This window comes from Carcharhinus amblyrhynchos, chromosome 9 (assembly GCF_965287045.1).
Source record: "Carcharhinus amblyrhynchos chromosome 9, sCarAmb.v2.hapA, whole genome shotgun sequence".
Taxonomy (NCBI): Eukaryota; Metazoa; Chordata; class Chondrichthyes; order Carcharhiniformes; family Carcharhinidae; genus Carcharhinus; species Carcharhinus amblyrhynchos.
The window spans coordinates 19,654,666-19,670,730 of NC_137332.1; the positions used below are offsets into that span (position 1 = coordinate 19,654,666).

At 44.6% G+C, this 16,065-nt stretch overlaps 1 protein-coding gene across 1 annotated transcript in view; it reads right to left on the reverse strand.

Moving 5' to 3' along the window:
• Window positions 1-16,065, reverse strand: part of LOC145347633 (dihydropyrimidine dehydrogenase [NADP(+)]-like) — a 710,299-nt gene that overhangs the window by 84,131 nt on the left and 610,103 nt on the right. The window contains exon 20 of the mRNA XM_080195279.1: window positions 1,771-1,950. Coding sequence (XP_080051405.1) covers window positions 1,771-1,950 — 180 coding nt within the window. The remainder of the gene's footprint in view (window positions 1-1,770; window positions 1,951-16,065) is intronic.

Sequence of the window (16,065 nt, forward strand, 5' to 3'; positions counted from 1 at the left end):
TGTGTTACAAACCAATTTCGTATTCTGGGGGTGGATTGATAATACCCTGAGATCCGCTGGAAAGGCCTTGACATTTTTGGACCAAGAGGTTCATCAACAAAAGCAATAAACATGTCAATAATAGGTAACAGTAGATACGGTATATTAAAAATAAACATTGCTTCAGAGTAGGTTCAAGACTACTGAACTTTGGAGTTAGATGGTATTTATAAGTGGCTCTGGGTGACAACTGACCAGTAATAATTATTTATATATTTTAGCGCAATTTCTTTCTCCACCATTTTAATAGAAGCACAGACATGTTTATTTTGGATAGAAGGAATTTCCTACAAACCATTAAGGCTTTTTATGCTCACATTCACAGAGCCAAGTTATGTTATTGCCTTGTTGCTTCCAGCCATTAGTTAGGCTCTGTTTAATGTATGCTTGACACTAATGATTTGAAACTCCAATCAATGGTATTTTTTAGTGCAGCAGTTAGTAAGATTCCTTTTTGCTTCATTCTATGAATTTATTCACAAACTGCTTAAATAGAATGACAAAAATGTAATTCAATGGAATTTCAAATGCCATTTTGGTAGGTCATATTATTCACAATTGTTAAAGCTAGTCAATAAATATTATATAATTCCACTGTGAAGATTGAAACTGTTATGCAGTGGCACTCAGGCATTGACAAGAGGTAAAGGGCAAAGAACAAGGAAAAGTACAGCACAGGAACAGGCCCTTCAGCCCTCCAAGCTGCACAGATCATGATGCCTTCACTAAGCTACAAAAAACACCTTCTGCCCTTACTCAGCCCACATCTCTCTATTCCCTCACGGTTTATGCACCCATCCAGATGCCTCTTAAATGTTGCTAATGTACCTGTTTCCACCATCTTCTCTGGCAGCGTGTTCCAGGCACCCACCACTCTCTGTGTGAAAATCTTCCCCTGCACATCTCCTTTAAACTTTTCCCACCTCTCCTTGAAGCTGTGCCTCCTTGAAATTGACACTTCCACCCTGGGGAAAAGTCTCTGACCATCCACCCCTGGCTGAGATGTTGGACTTTGTTAGTCTGGAATCATGAGCTTTCGGAGCACTGCTCTTGCATCAGGTCAGTGGTACACTCATCTGATGAAGGCACGGCGCTCCGAAAGTTTGTGATACCAAATAAACTTGTTGGACTTCACCCTGGTGTTGCAAGACTTATTTGTGTCTACCCCAGTCCAACAATGGCATCTCCACATTAGGATTTTGTTAGGAACAAGAAACTATTTATTAATAAAGAGAAACTCAGTACAGGGGTTACCTGGGAGCTGTCTGCCTGGCTGCTCCAGTCCTTACATGCTTACTACACAGCTTCACGATGCATTCTGCTCAGGAGAGAACTCCACCCTCTGGAGTGATCACTCACTCTCGATTCCCATTGATTCCTCAAGTTAGGTGGCCCCCTTCTGCTGTACTGTCTTAAAGAGCGAGGCACCACAATCACTGCAGAAAATTTACTTTTTTTTTCATTAAAATGCATATGGTGGTGCGATAATAAAGTTCTGGGAAATCCCTAAATAATTACAGTTAACACAGATGCGCAGAGAATCCAAACCTGAACAAGTAGCAAATGAGAACCATTTGGTCCCTGAGGTAACGGCATTTCCTTTTACCTTATCTTCCCTGTGTACCACAGACCTACGTATAAAAATCCTGTTCATTTACAACACTCCAAGATTTACAAATGAGATAAAAGAGAAAAAGCAAGAACGGAAGCAAGGATGGACACAGATCGTACCTGGCCGACTAAACCAGCAATTTTAGGCACAGGTTTTCCTTTCTGGTGAGACATTGTTGGTGGGCTCTGTCCATCCCAATCTTGCAGCTCCTCAATGCTTTTCAGATACAACAACGTTTTCAATCCAGTGCAGTAGTCATCAATCAACGTGAAGTCCTGATTCTGAATAGCGCTGCACACCTGAAAATACAAGTTATTTTAATGTTGTGTATACAGTTATGTTTATTTGCTTATGATATGCATTCTCCTATACACCATTTTGGCTGTTGGGGAAAAGAAATCCTTATGGGGGTAAAAATGATGCTTCTGCCTATAAATCCTGCAGATTTATTTTAGCGTTGTCCGTTAAAATCCATTTATTGCGTTATATTCGTACATACAGTTTTATGAAATTGTGTCCTGACATGCTTTAAGTTATTAAAAATGTGCTGAAATAATCTGTGAAGTCATACAAATTATCAGAAAGTACAGGACCAGAAAATCTCCACAATTCACCTGACGTGTTCAAAAAACAAATGGTTCTCAATTGTGCATTCTGATCCAATTCTCCTTTAATTTTCTTCCATATTATTTGCCTCCTTTAATTCCCCAGGCATTTTATTTCATATATTCATCACCCTCAGTGCAAAAGAGTTAAATCTCAACTGTATGTTTACCTTCCTCCTTCCAAGCTTGAGTTGATGTCCCTGGCTTCTAGAATGTAGGCCAATAGTGTGCAAATGATCAGAATTCAATTGATGTATTCTTTTAAGAATCCTGATTATTTGAACCATCTCTCCTCCGAACCTTGTTGTATCCAAAGCAAACAATCTCAGGCTTTTCAAACCCTCCCCATACTTTAGATGCACTAAATGATTTGTTGTAATCATCCTTTTCTATCACTAACGCCTGGGCATCCATAAGATCATAAGACATAGGAGCAGAAATAGGCCATTCGGCCCATCGAGTCTGCTCTGTCATTCAATGAGATTGTAACTGATCAGACATGATAATCCTCAACTCTACTTTCCCACCTTATCCCCATAACCCTTGATTCCCTTACTAATTAAAAATCTGTCTATCTCAGACTTGAACCTACTTAATGGCCAGTCTTTACAGTAATCCTTGCTAGTGACCAGCATTTAGCATAATAGAATCATAGAATCCCAACAATGCACAAGGAAGCTGTCAGAGATCCTGGGTACCAGCAACCTTAGGCAGACTTAGCAGACTCATATGCAAAAACAGTGCTCGGCACCATGCATCCAATGCAAGTCCTTTAATTACTTCTGCACAAAGAGAACTCCCTCCTTGCCATCAAAATGACTGGAGTGGTTCTGACATTACAGAATAGTCAATTTTAGTCAATAGACTTAGCAGTTATAGTCAATTACAGCAAATCAGGAACAACTATTCTTCAAATCCTTCATTGCCTTACACACTTGCCAATTAAATCCTGGCTTTTTGCCCTTTCTTATTCAATGAAGAATTGACTTCTGCTAATCCTTCATTTGCATAGCATATCCCCATATCTTGTCTTTGGCATTTGTTATGGAAAATCTGGTCTTGCTCACCCTCTGGTGAATGCCAAAAAACAGAATGTTATGGGGCCTAAGCAAGAGAAAATTAGCCTGTTCAAGCTGAAATAGCAGACACGGACTGATAAACATTCTCACTAGCTGTTACAGAGTTCTTACAGAGAAGGCATGACACTTTTAACCTGAGCATTTTAACTTCCACACTTCCGTCCTTCTTGTCCTCTGTCTATCCCAGACTTGAACATACTTAACCAACTGGCTTTTACAGTAATCCTTGCTACAGTTTAGTGACCAGCATTTACATAATAGAATGATAGAATTCCTACAATGTAGAAAGAGGCCATTTGGTCCATCAATTCTACATTGATTCTCTCATGGATCACCTTACCCAGGTCCACCTCTCTGCCCTGCCTAATAGTTAGTTGTGTCTATGCCTATGTCTTGCACAGACTCATTATCATTTGCTAACATTTACAATCTATCCCACTGTCTATTTAGCACAGACCTGACTAACTTTCTTTATTGCTCAAAAACGTAATAGTGTTGATTTTGCTTAAATAACTACAAAAGCCCCAGTTTGCTTGTGTGTTGGCTTGCATTTAAAAACTATTTCATTTATTGTCCCATTGTTTATTCCCCTTTATTAGCCTCTGTAATGATGTTAATCAGGTCATTGAGGTTGGCCTATTGGAATACGAACACTCTGATTAAGGGGCCAAATGATGGGCCAATCAGGGAGACTTTATTTTGTGTATAACTGGGAGTGTCAGTTCCTCTGGTACTCCTGAAGATAGACTGGTGACTGACTACACGGTTGCTGGAATTGTAAATAAAGGGATTCTGGTGAAGGAACTTCTGCCTCCGTGAACTTATTAGTCTCATTATCTTCTATTTGCCCGTATTAAGTGCCATTTGATCACCTATCCAGGTCCATTTTTTTTAACCATTATTTGCCTTCCCCACCACTAAAGTCCAGGGTAATATGAAAATTTAGGATTTTTTTGGTTGAATTTTTCCAGTAAGAGTGAGAACTTAGCTCACCAATGTTATCAGTATACTCGCCAGTGAAATTGTCAGGAAATTGGCCTCCAAACTGACCCCTCTGTGCTTACCAACATATTGACAATGGTGGGTGGGTCCCTGAGGATGGAGGCCCAAACTGAGCCCTTGCAGCAACGTCAGGCCTTGTTGGAGAAGTAGGATCTGCTGAGGCAGAGAAGCAGTCATCCAACTTGAAGGCACCTTTGGTTGTCAGCATTGAGCCCTGAAAATAAAGAGACCCAAAACTGGTATGCCATCAAAGTGGAGGGGAAACCCTCCGCATGGGCAGTCATGGATGTGGTTGAGGCCCTTCATCTGCGCAGCCCCATTTTTGGGGCGTGGAACCTCTGGCTCCTATGGCCACTGGCCTGTTGGACTTTAAACCTTTTAGACTTTAACCTGGTGTTGTGAGACTTCCTATTGTGTTTATCCCAGTCCATCATCACTGGCCTACTGCCAGGTGACCAGCTTAATTAGCTGGCAGCCTCTGGGCTTGGCATGCAATGGGTATGAGAAGAGGGGTAATTTCACTGGCGGGACAACACCATTGCCATTGCAAACCGACTCCTTTCATTCTGCTTGTACTTACTAACAAATAAACATTAACATCCCAATCATTCATAAGGGATTGCTTAATATTTAATTATGTAGATTCATTTATTCAGGAGCTGAGAAGTTGGTAGCAGTAGTATAAATATACATATATATGGGCAGCATGGTGGCACAGTGGTTAGTTAGCACAGCTGCCTCACAGCGCCAGGAACCCAGGTTCAATTCCGGCCTCAGGTCACTGCCTGTGTGGAGTTTGGATATTCTCCCTGTGTCTGGGGAGTTTCCTTGGCGGGGGGCTCCAGTTTGTTCCCACAGTCCAAAGTTGTGTGGGTTTGGTGGATTGACCATGTTAAATTGACCCGGGGGATTAGCAAGATAAATATGTGGGGTTATGAGAATAGGGCCTGGATGGGATTCTGGTTGGTGCAGACTTGATGGGCCTCATGGCCTCCTTCTGCACTGTTAGGATTCTATATGGATAGATGACAGACTAAGACTGAGTCTGAATCCAATAATGTGTACAGAAAACATAATTATATTCACATAGTATGTCACAACATGTGAGGCCTTAATTTCCCTATTTGGAGCGCCAGTCAGCAATGTATTTTTGCCATGTTTGGTGAGATTGCACTGTGGTGACTTCAACAAAGTCCATGAACTGAACCTGCTGGAATATGAGCTCCCTAATTGAGATCTTCCACAGGCACAATTGATGCCTTCCGTACCCGCTGGGCACCGCAGGGGCTGGGGCGTAGTATAAACCCTGAAAACCACATCATGATTTCATGTTTTAAGTTTCCTTTCGACTTTGTTTTTCATTTGGGCTGTTCCCCCTCCTTTTGGAGAGCTGCCCCTTTTAATTTGTCCCTCAATTAATTTGAGTTTGTTTATTTGGTTGGTATTGAAAGATATCTCTAATTGAGGCCTCTTAAGGCTGCCCATTCAGGGAGCTCTACAGAGACATATAGTGTGGCACTTGGTGGGAATACTCTGTTTTGGGAAGTACCTTCCTGAGTATTGCAAACCATTGTAAATAAATCAGTTTTGGTGAACGGACATCAACTGGCTTCTCTGAAGCTATTTCATGCACCTGTATTGTGTACAGTTTTGTTCTCCTTGTTTAAGAATGGATATATTTGCACTGAAAGCAGTTCATAAAAGGTTCATTGGGCTGTTTCCCATATAAGGGTTGCCTTATACGGAAAGGTTGAGCAAGGTGTGCCTATGCTCATTGGAGTTTAGAAGAATGAAGTGATCTTACTGAAATGTATAAGGTTCTGAGGGAGCTTGACAGGGTAGATGCTGGGAGGATGACAATTTAGAAATAAGGGATCTCCCCTTTAATTTGAAGATGAGGGGGAATTTCTTCTCTCTGGTGTTTGGAACGTTCTTTGAGCTGCAGAGGCTGGGTCATTGAATATATTCAGTGGCACAGTGGTTAGCACTGCTGCCTCACAGCTCCAGAGACCTAAGTTCGACTCCTGGCTTGGGTAACTGTCCGTGTGGAATTTGTATGTTCTCCCTGTATCTGTGTGGGTTTCCTCTGGGTGCTCTGGTTTCCTCCCACAATCTAAGGATGTGGGGGTTAGGTGCATTGGCCGGGCTAAATTGGCCCTTAGTGTCCTGAGATGCATAGATTAGCGGGGTTAGTTGAGTAATTACATGGGGGTACAGGAATGGGATTGTTGTTGGTGCAGACTCAATGGGCTGAATGGCCTTCTTCTGCATTGTAGAATTTCTATGATATTCAAGTCAGAGTAAGATACATTTTTGATTGGCAAGGTTGTTAAGGGTTATGGGGGGGGTTGTGGGTAGCAGGCAGGAAAGTGGAGGTAAAACCAGAATCAGACCAGCCATGATTTTACTGAAAAATGAACCAAGTTCGATGGGCCACGTGGCCTATTCCTACTGCTGTTTTTTATGATCCTATGTTCTGGAGTCTCCCTTAAAGCTTACATTTCAGAACAGCACTGAGCATCTTTAGCTCTGGTCAAGCGCAAATGGGATTCTATCTCATTAGCATGGAAGGTGCAGTAGATCTCTACCCCTCTGTCCGAGTGAAACACTCAAATAGCCACACTGCATTAAATGCTTCCATTGCATTATTGTTCCCTGTGCTCATGTCAAGTATCTTCCCACTTTGGATCGTACTTCAGGTCCAAAACATTTGTTTACAAAATTAACCACACTGAAAGCTCACTAATTTAAACTCAATTGTTTAATCATAACACAAAACAAATTGATATTTCATGCCCTACATCATTATTTGTAGGGGACTGACCCTATCTAATGCTCAGCTATTTTAAGTTAATGTATCGGTTAGGAATGAGCAATATTAAACTTCAGGACATTCTTCAGAACTTCACAGGTGGAATAATTATTTGACTGAACAATTTGGAAATAGATAATTGCAAGCAGTTGATAAGTTATTCCATGTTAAATACTATTTATTCTTCCTCTCTTTGTTGCACCTCCAGTTAAAGTGCACATGTATCTATGTTATCCACAAACAATGGGCCCTAATTTCCTTGGAGTGCCAATCAGCGTCAGATTGCCACTCTGTGCCACAATGCAACTAACACCCACATCTTTAGATTGTGAAAGAAAACCAGAGCACCCGGAGGAAATCCAAACAGACACAGGGAGAATGCGTGAATGCCACACAGACAGTTACCCATTAACTTGAATAACTTTTTTGTTTCGGTCTTCACGGAGGAAGACGTGAATAATTTGCCGGGTGTTAGCGATGGAAAGGTGGTAGGACTGGAGGGTCTCAATGACATTATTGTTACTAGAGAGGCGGTGCTCGACAGACTGGAGGGACTGATTGTGGACAAGTCCCCAGGACCGGATGGAATGCATCCGAGGGTTCTGAAAGAAATGGCGGAGGTGATAGTGGATGCCTTGGTGGTTATTTTCCAAACGTCGCTGGATTCCGGGGAAGTGCCGGAAGGTTGGAAAACGGCTAATGTTACGCCGTTGTTTAAGAAGGGTGCCAGGCAAAAGGCAGGGAATTATAGGCCGGTTAGTTTAATGTCTGTTGTAGGTAAAATGTTAGAATCCGTCATCAAGGAGGAAATAGCGAGGCATCTTGAGGGGAATTGCTTGATAGAGCAGACGCAGCACAGTTTCGTTAAGGGGAAGTCGTGTCTGACAAGCTTATTGGAGTTCTATGAGGATGTGTCTAGGGCGGTGGATAGAGGAGAGCCAGTGAATGTGGTCTTTCTTGATTTTCAGAAGGCGTTTGACAAGGTACCTCACAAGAGGTTATTGCAGAGGTAAGGGGGCATGGAGTTGGGGGTAGGGTGTTAGCGTGGATAGAGGATTGGTTGTCAAATAGGAGGCAGAGAGTGGGGGTCAATGGGTGCTATTCGGATTGGCGGTTGGTGACTAGTGGAGTGCCCCAGGGGTCGGTGCTGGGGCCTCAGCTATTTACCATTTATATAGATGATCTGGAGGAGGGAACTGAGTGTATGGTGTCGAAATTTGCTGATGACGCCAAGATTGGTGGAACGGCAAATTGCGCGGAGGGTGTAGAGAGTCTGCAGAAGGATCTAGATAGGCTGGGCGAATGGGCCAGGAACTGGCAAATGGAATTTAATGTTGGCAAGTGCGAGGTGGTCCACTTTGGTAGGAATAATGGTAGGAAGGACTATTACTTATGTGGCGAAAAACTGCAGCAGGCGACGGTGCAGAGGGACCTTGGGGTCCTTGTGCATGAGTCGCAAAAACCCAGCTTGCAGGTGCAGCAGGTGGTCAGGAAGGCTAATGGGATGCTGGCCTTCATAGCGAGGGGGATTGAACATAAAAGTAGGGAGGTCTTGCTGCGGCTGTATAGGGCATTGGTGAGGCCGCAGCTGGAGTACTGTGTGCAGTTTTGGTCGCCGTACTTACACAAGGATATTTTGGCCTTGGAGCGAGTGCAGAGGAGGTTTACTAGGCTGATACCGGAGTTGAGGGGGTTGAGCTATGAGGAGAGGCTGGATAAACTAGGCTTGTGCTCGTTAGAGTTTAGAAGAATGAGGGGAGATCTCATTGAGACGTATAAGATGATGAATGGGATGGATAGGATAGAGGTGGAGAGGCTCTTCCCGCTCAGAAAGGACAGTAGGACTAGGAGGCACAGCCTCAAGATAAAGGGGGGGGGGGGCGGTTTAGAACGGAGTTGAGGAGGAACTTCTTCACTCAAAGGGTGGTGAATCTCTGGAATTCTCTGCCCGTTGAAGTGGTGGAGGCTGCCTCGCTAAATATTTTTAAGACGCGGGTTGATGGGTTTTTGATAAGCGAGGGGATTAAGGGTTATGGGGAGAGGGCGGGAATGTGGAACTGAGCCACGACAGATCAGCCATGATCTTATTGAATGGCGGGGCAGGCTCGAAGGGCTAGATGGCCTACTTCTATGCTCCTATTTCTTAAGTTCTTATGTTCTAACTGCGTCAATGTTTTTTCTCACCTGACCTTCCTGACTCAGGCTGGGATCGGGGAGTATCCAGGCAGGGCAGCCATTCACAAGGCCCAGCTTCTAAGTATAACAGAGTCGGGTTGAAGGAGGCTACATTGGAGAGAGTACCTTACAGATAAGGAGGCTGGGAGATATGGGAATCCCATAGGGGGCTGGGGAATGGAGAATACCATAGGCGGGGAGGTGGTTGGTTAGGGAGCGGGTGGTCAGGGATTTGGGGGCAGACTCCAGTGTGGGATTGGTCTGTGTGTTTAAAATAGAAGTCTCACAACACCAGGTTAAAGTCCAACAGGTTCATTTGGTAGCAAAAGCCACTGGCGTTGTGAGACTTCTTATTGTGTTTACCCCAGTCCAACGCCGGCATCTCCACATCATGTTTAAAATAGTTATGCAGAAATTACAAGTGATTTGATTTCTTAGTTTTTTTTTCCATACAACTGTTACTATAACCCTCGTGAAACCATCTGGAGCTAGTGATCTAAATCGTACAATTCATAGAATCCCTACAGTGCAGAAGGAGGCCATTTGACCCATCGAGTCTGCAACAATTCTCTGACCCAGGCCCACACCTAGCTCCCATTCCATCACTGGAACCCACATGCTAATCCCCCCAACCTACACATCTTGGGACACTAAGGGGAATTAAGCATGGTCAATCCACCTAACCTACACATCTTTGGAGTGTGGGAGGAAACCCCTGCAAAGACACAGGGAGAATGCACAAAGCCCAAACAGACAGTGATCTGGGGCTGAAATCGAACCCTGCCACTGAGAGGCAGCAATGGTAACCAGTTTGCCATCTATGTGGATGGTTCCCAGTGCGGTGCAGTTGCCCGAGGGAAGTTAGCACTTCTGGACAAATACTCTGCAGGTTCTTGCCTGGGAACTTCACAGAGGGATTCCCCAGTGTATCTTTGGGGTACTGCGCAAATCTGATGCGGGGGAGCCAGGAAGTAACAGGCCAGTGAATGAGAGCAAGCTGAACGTTTCTGCTCAGGCTGTGCATAAGCCAATTGCTTCAAATTACCACTTGTGCTCTGCCAGGCAAAAAAAAATAAAGCGGACATACACTGCAACACATTGCCTGCACCTGCCACAAAAAACTAGAGGGCATGTTGGTAAAGACATCTGGTGCACCCAACACAATTGCAATATCTCATGTATAACCCACCCCATTCCATCTGAAACCATAGTTTCAGCAGGTTTTGCTACCAAGTAAACCCGTTGGACTTCAACCTGGCGTTGTGAGACTTCTTACTGTGCCCACCCCAGTCCAATGCCGGCATCTCCACATCTGAAACCATCTGATGATTTACGAGGCAAAAAGAAAGCTTTTCTTTCTGAATAACGAAGGTGTTAGGAGTTACACGTGTAAACATTTGATGTAACTTAATTTATATGCAGGCCACATAATTAATAGCTGCTGTTTTGAGGTCAGTCTGATGGCCATGATTACATTTAGTTTTTAACTCAAACTTAAATGAAACATCGTTACTCAAATGTGGTTCTGATTGCACTTTTTATACCGTTATTTACCTCTGAAAGCCAGCATTTGAGCAGCGTTCCGAAGACGTAGTATTTGGAAAATGAGAAAAATGGCATCACCAGAATTTTCCGATCATTCACTCCCCGCTGCAAGCGAGGATGGAGAATTTGGCGCACAGCCAAATCTTTGTTCACCGCAGTGGGAACAGACAATTCTGCTTGTGGAAATTGCCCTAAAGTTCCAGCCATGGTGTTTTAAACCTCTGAAGAACTTGTACAAAGCTAAAAGAAGTGATGGAATCTCGCTGCCGTTTACGTCAGTGGGATCTTGCAGTCCTGCTGACGGTGTAACCCCGCCATGGGTTTCCCGGCAGTGAGGGGTGTGTTCTACGGGAAACCCTGTTGACAATGGCAGGAGCGTAAGGTCCCGCCACCAGCGAATGGCATACTGCCTCCCGTTGATGTGAAACACACAGCGGAGGGGGAGGAAAACCCCGCACAAGGCATTTTTGTAATTCTGAGAGTAAGGTGTGTTTCAATGAGGGGCAGAGGGGCATAGTATCATAGTGGCCATGTTACTGGACCAGTGATCCACAGACCTGCACCAATGATCTGCAGAGATGAATTTCAAATCACACTGTAGCTGGGAAATTTAAACCCAATTGATCAAATAAAATCTGCAGTAGAAGGTTAATATCAGTAAGAATAACCATGAAACCACTAGACTGTGACAAAAACCCCAGGGGAAGAAATCAGCCTTAGTTGGGCCTGCATGTGGCTCTTGTTCACAACAATGTGGATGATTCTTAACATTGCAATATTAGAAATATTTTTTGATCGATAAGGAAGTCAAGAATTGTAGGGTGGAATTTTCCCAAAAAGATCTCATTGAAAATCACTGGGCAAGGCCTATTCCCCACTGGAGAGGCCAGCAGAGCAGAGGTCAGCGCGTGTGTCGTAGCCCTGCGCTGCCAGCCTCCCGATCGCTGGCTAGCCCCATCATTGGCCAGGCTCACAGCCCCTCATCGCTGACCACGTGTGATCCCCTCTTCACCCCTTGTTAGCTGGTCTCCTGGACATGTTGGGCCCAGCCCCAACACATCCCCCCCCCCGACTGTTAGGGCAGTGAAGTGGGCTGGGAGAATTGCCCCGTGTGTGTGTGGGCACCGAGGGAGCAGGCAGAAGTTAAGCTCACAGTCAAATCAGCCATGTTCCTACTGAATGGTGGTACAGGTTCTATGGGCCAAATGCCTCAACCCTACTCCTGCTTTTGACGATGTTGTGAACTTGCGATCTTCCCATGTATTTATGAGCAAGCTCTCTGGCAGGAATGCTTTTCAGTAACTGGAACTTTGACCCACAGAGACACGGAGACATTTGTAAACTACAAGCAACCAACTTTACAAAAACAAAATCCGACGTCAAGCAACGGTAACAGAATGTAACCAAACTGTGTTTGAAATATTTTCAAATTTGGAACAGTGACCTGCATTCACAAAACAAAGGATGTGCGCATGTAGGGGATTTTCACAGTAATTTCACTGCAGTGTTAATGTAAGCCTATTTGTGACTTAAGTAAATAAACACTAAATGTTCACAGAGCAGTATCATAACCAAGATACCTCACAGCATTAGACTGATTTTTCGGAGAAGGTGATATACCTCCAATGATCTTTGTTGGCAAAATATCCTTCGCTTTCCTTGCAGCGATTAATGCTGTAATCTGGTTTTCCATGTCCAGTCCCTCACAGCGCTGCCGATATGCTTGATTATTCATTCGGCAGGAGATACCCTACTTATGGGACAATTACACTCCAAGCGCCCTCTTATGTTGCTTTTCTTATTCTTTGATTGTTACCACACCAATTTAAGCATTTCTTCAGAGCAAACAGTTCTCTGCACTCACATGAATGCTAGTCAGAGTCTATTGTAATAGAATCATACAGATGCAAATTAGAAATCAGGAATGTGCTGGCCTAAACTGTCCATCACGAACGCAGCGTGGTTGGGTGTTTTCTATACACATTATCAACACACCAAAACCAGAGTTTTCCAGTCCCCCTGGGGTGGATTTTCCCACACCTGAGGCAGCTCAGCCTTTGGCCATCTTGGAATGATAGTATCATAGAATCCCTACCCTGCAGAAGGAGGCCATTCGGTCCATTGAGCTGTGCTGACAACAATCCCACCCCAGGCTCTATCCCTGCAAACCCATGTATTTACCCTGCTAGTACTCCTGACACAAAGGGACAAGTTATCATGGCCTAACCTGCACACCATGGGAGGAAACCAGAGCACCCAGAGGAAGCTCACGCAGACATGGGGGCGAACGTGCGATCTCCACACAGACAGTGACCCGAAGCCAGAATTGAACTTGGGTCCCTGGCGCTGTGAGGCAGCAGTGCTAACCACTTGTGCCACTGTGCTGATGACGTCAATGGCAAATTGCTTGGCTTGCCTGTCCTGCCCGAGGGGATTAAATGTTTTAGTGGGACTGGAAGGTCCCACTGGTGGGAAAGGGGCCAGAAAATCCCGCCTGAGGGTGAACTTGGAAAATTGGCCCTTATGTCATCTATCCACTTTGCTGTCATGGCAAACATTGCTGGCAAGGCTACTGAGAGTGTGATTGGAAACAAAGTAATAACAAGCAAAGTGGGGCTAAAATAATCTCTAAATCTGTGTTGATCTGCACGACCTATTCATTTAAGTGCATGGGCCTTTTATATTTAAAGGAGTGGACATGTACTCCATTTGTGTGAAAATTTAGAGGGGACAGTGAGCAGGACCAAGGTGAAGCTTGCACAATCAGACCCTACTATTCATGATCAAATCATTTGTGATCAGGGAGACAAGGAGGCATACAGTTGACTGGCTGCTGGAAATCTGGTTGAACTGTTGGCTACCATTAAAGGAGGAGCGGTCTTTGATGGTGGCAAAAAGAAAATTAAAATCTCGTCAACAAACACAGCGGTGAGAGTGTTGGCAAATCTTCCCCATTTGAAGATGATGCTTTGGTGTCATGTTGCAAGTATCAATGACCTCATTGGCCAGGGGGTGAGTCTGTTGGCCAATTATAGAGCAGGAGCTGCATGCCTGGCACCAGGGTAAAGGAAGGCAGCAGCCATGTTGGGGGCTGCCAATGCCCTGACAAGGAGACAGCTCTCCAGAGAGCCAACAGAGTCCATGCAGTGCAAGGGGCCAAGCAGATTACAGTGGTAGGCTGGAACATGTCTAAGTGGGTCCAGTTTGAAATAACTTGAGAGAAAGACCCTGATGGTACCCGACAACTGTGCATCAATGTTCACCAGACCGCTCGGATTTTGTCATATTGAAGATTAAAAATTGCAATTGTGAATACACAAGTCCTTTAACAAGCTCATTAAGGAGTTTAAGGGACCATTAAGTGGAGGTGAGTGGTTTCCAGGTTCTCTATCTCCCCCCTCTCCCCACCCCCGCTATTGACCCCTTGAAAATTCAAATCTGCTCTGGACACGTCAGGATCCTGAGACAACCTTCTGGGCCACGATTTTTAAACTCGTGGTCGCTGATCCAGGAACTCCTATGGAAATGTGGCCCTGCTTCCCTTATGGAGCCTTAATAAATGCTTCAAGGATATTAAGCCACCTGATTAAGTTTCTCTGGGTTGACACAACCTTTGCACTGATGGAATGAAAGGCCTTTCTGTTCAAGCAACCCTTGGGGTTGAGAGGAGAAGCCAGGATGGTGACACGCCTGCCATCAACAATTTTCCGTGATTTTGGGAATGCTGCCACCCAGTCAGAGTCCTGTTATCTGCCCAGCTGATGCATCCTATCCCTCAGGTATGCGATACTCCAGCTGTCAGTTGCTCAGTCTGTCTTTCAATAGCAGATTGCCTGGTCCAGTGTATGTTCCCTGTGGTGGTTTGGAAGTATTTTGTTTCATTTCAGATACCCTGGTTGGCAGGTTTCGTCTGCAAAGGTGAGTCAGAGAATAATGACAGATGCATACAAAACAACTGAGGTGCGATGTTACCTGCCTTCACTGTCCACATCTTAGATCACTTTTCTCCTTCCAATTGTGCAGCACTCTCAGAGTCCCCAAACTACTTTGTATCCTGAAAGCTTTGTTCGCTGCAGATGGGACTGCAGCTACTGCCAGGGTGGTTGTAGAAAGAAACTAAATGTTAACTCAATGCCTTCCTATGTTAAAGGTGTGGTATCTGGGCAGCATGCTGGCACAGTAATTAGCACTGCTGCCTCACAGCACCAGGGACCAGCTTCAATTCCTAGTCCAAAGATGTACGGGTTAGATGGATTGGCCATGCTAAATTGCCCCTTAATGTCAGGGGGCTAGCCAGGGCAAATGCATGGGGTTATGAGGATACGGCCTAGGTGGGATTGTGGTCAGTGAAGACTCAATGGGCCAAATGGCCTCCTTCGGCACTGTAGGATTCTATGTATTCACAATGACAGGTGTCAATGCAGATAAAAACTAGCTGGCGATGTTTGAAAGTGTATGAAACTTTAGCATCTGTAGTGAAAGTTCAGAGACAGCTTTGAAAAGCCTACTTCTTCAGGCCCATTCAGCTAAGCACTTCATGCAATCTTGGGCTCAGCTGCACCATGGGGGAGAAAGAGAAATGCATATTCACTATGAGGTTCATGGTTTTCAGAAGTTACCCTGCTGCTAACTGGTGGAGTGGCTAAGAAAATAAACTAACTTATTTTCCACAAAATAAGCCACATTGGGCGCTGGATGCAAGATCCTCCGTGTTCAATTTAACAAAGATTTACCCTCCCGGATTCTCCAGCCTTCCAGGAATGGCAAGAGGTGGGATGCCGTTCACTGACAGTGGGATTCTCTGGTCCCGTAGCTATCAAAGGGATTCCCTAGCGAAGCCACTGGGATATCCAGAGACGGGTGTCTGCTGCTGGCGAAACCAGAGAATCCTGTCAGCCTCAACAGTCAGAGAATTTCGGCCCATATTTTCTGAGACAGATTTTATGAATGCACTCTCCCAGTGTAGACCCTCACCAACTGGGATAGGTTTCAGAAATATATATTATGTGTGTGTGTACATTTTTTCATTCTTTAATATATGGACAGAAATTGTGAAGGAAATGGGGTGCTGGGAAGAATGATGCACACAGATTCCCAATGTATATTTCCAGACAAGTATTAAATATACAGGATATAGGAGACACAAAAAGACCAACCAGTGCCCCAAGCTGTGCTCATGCGCCATTCCATTCTCCT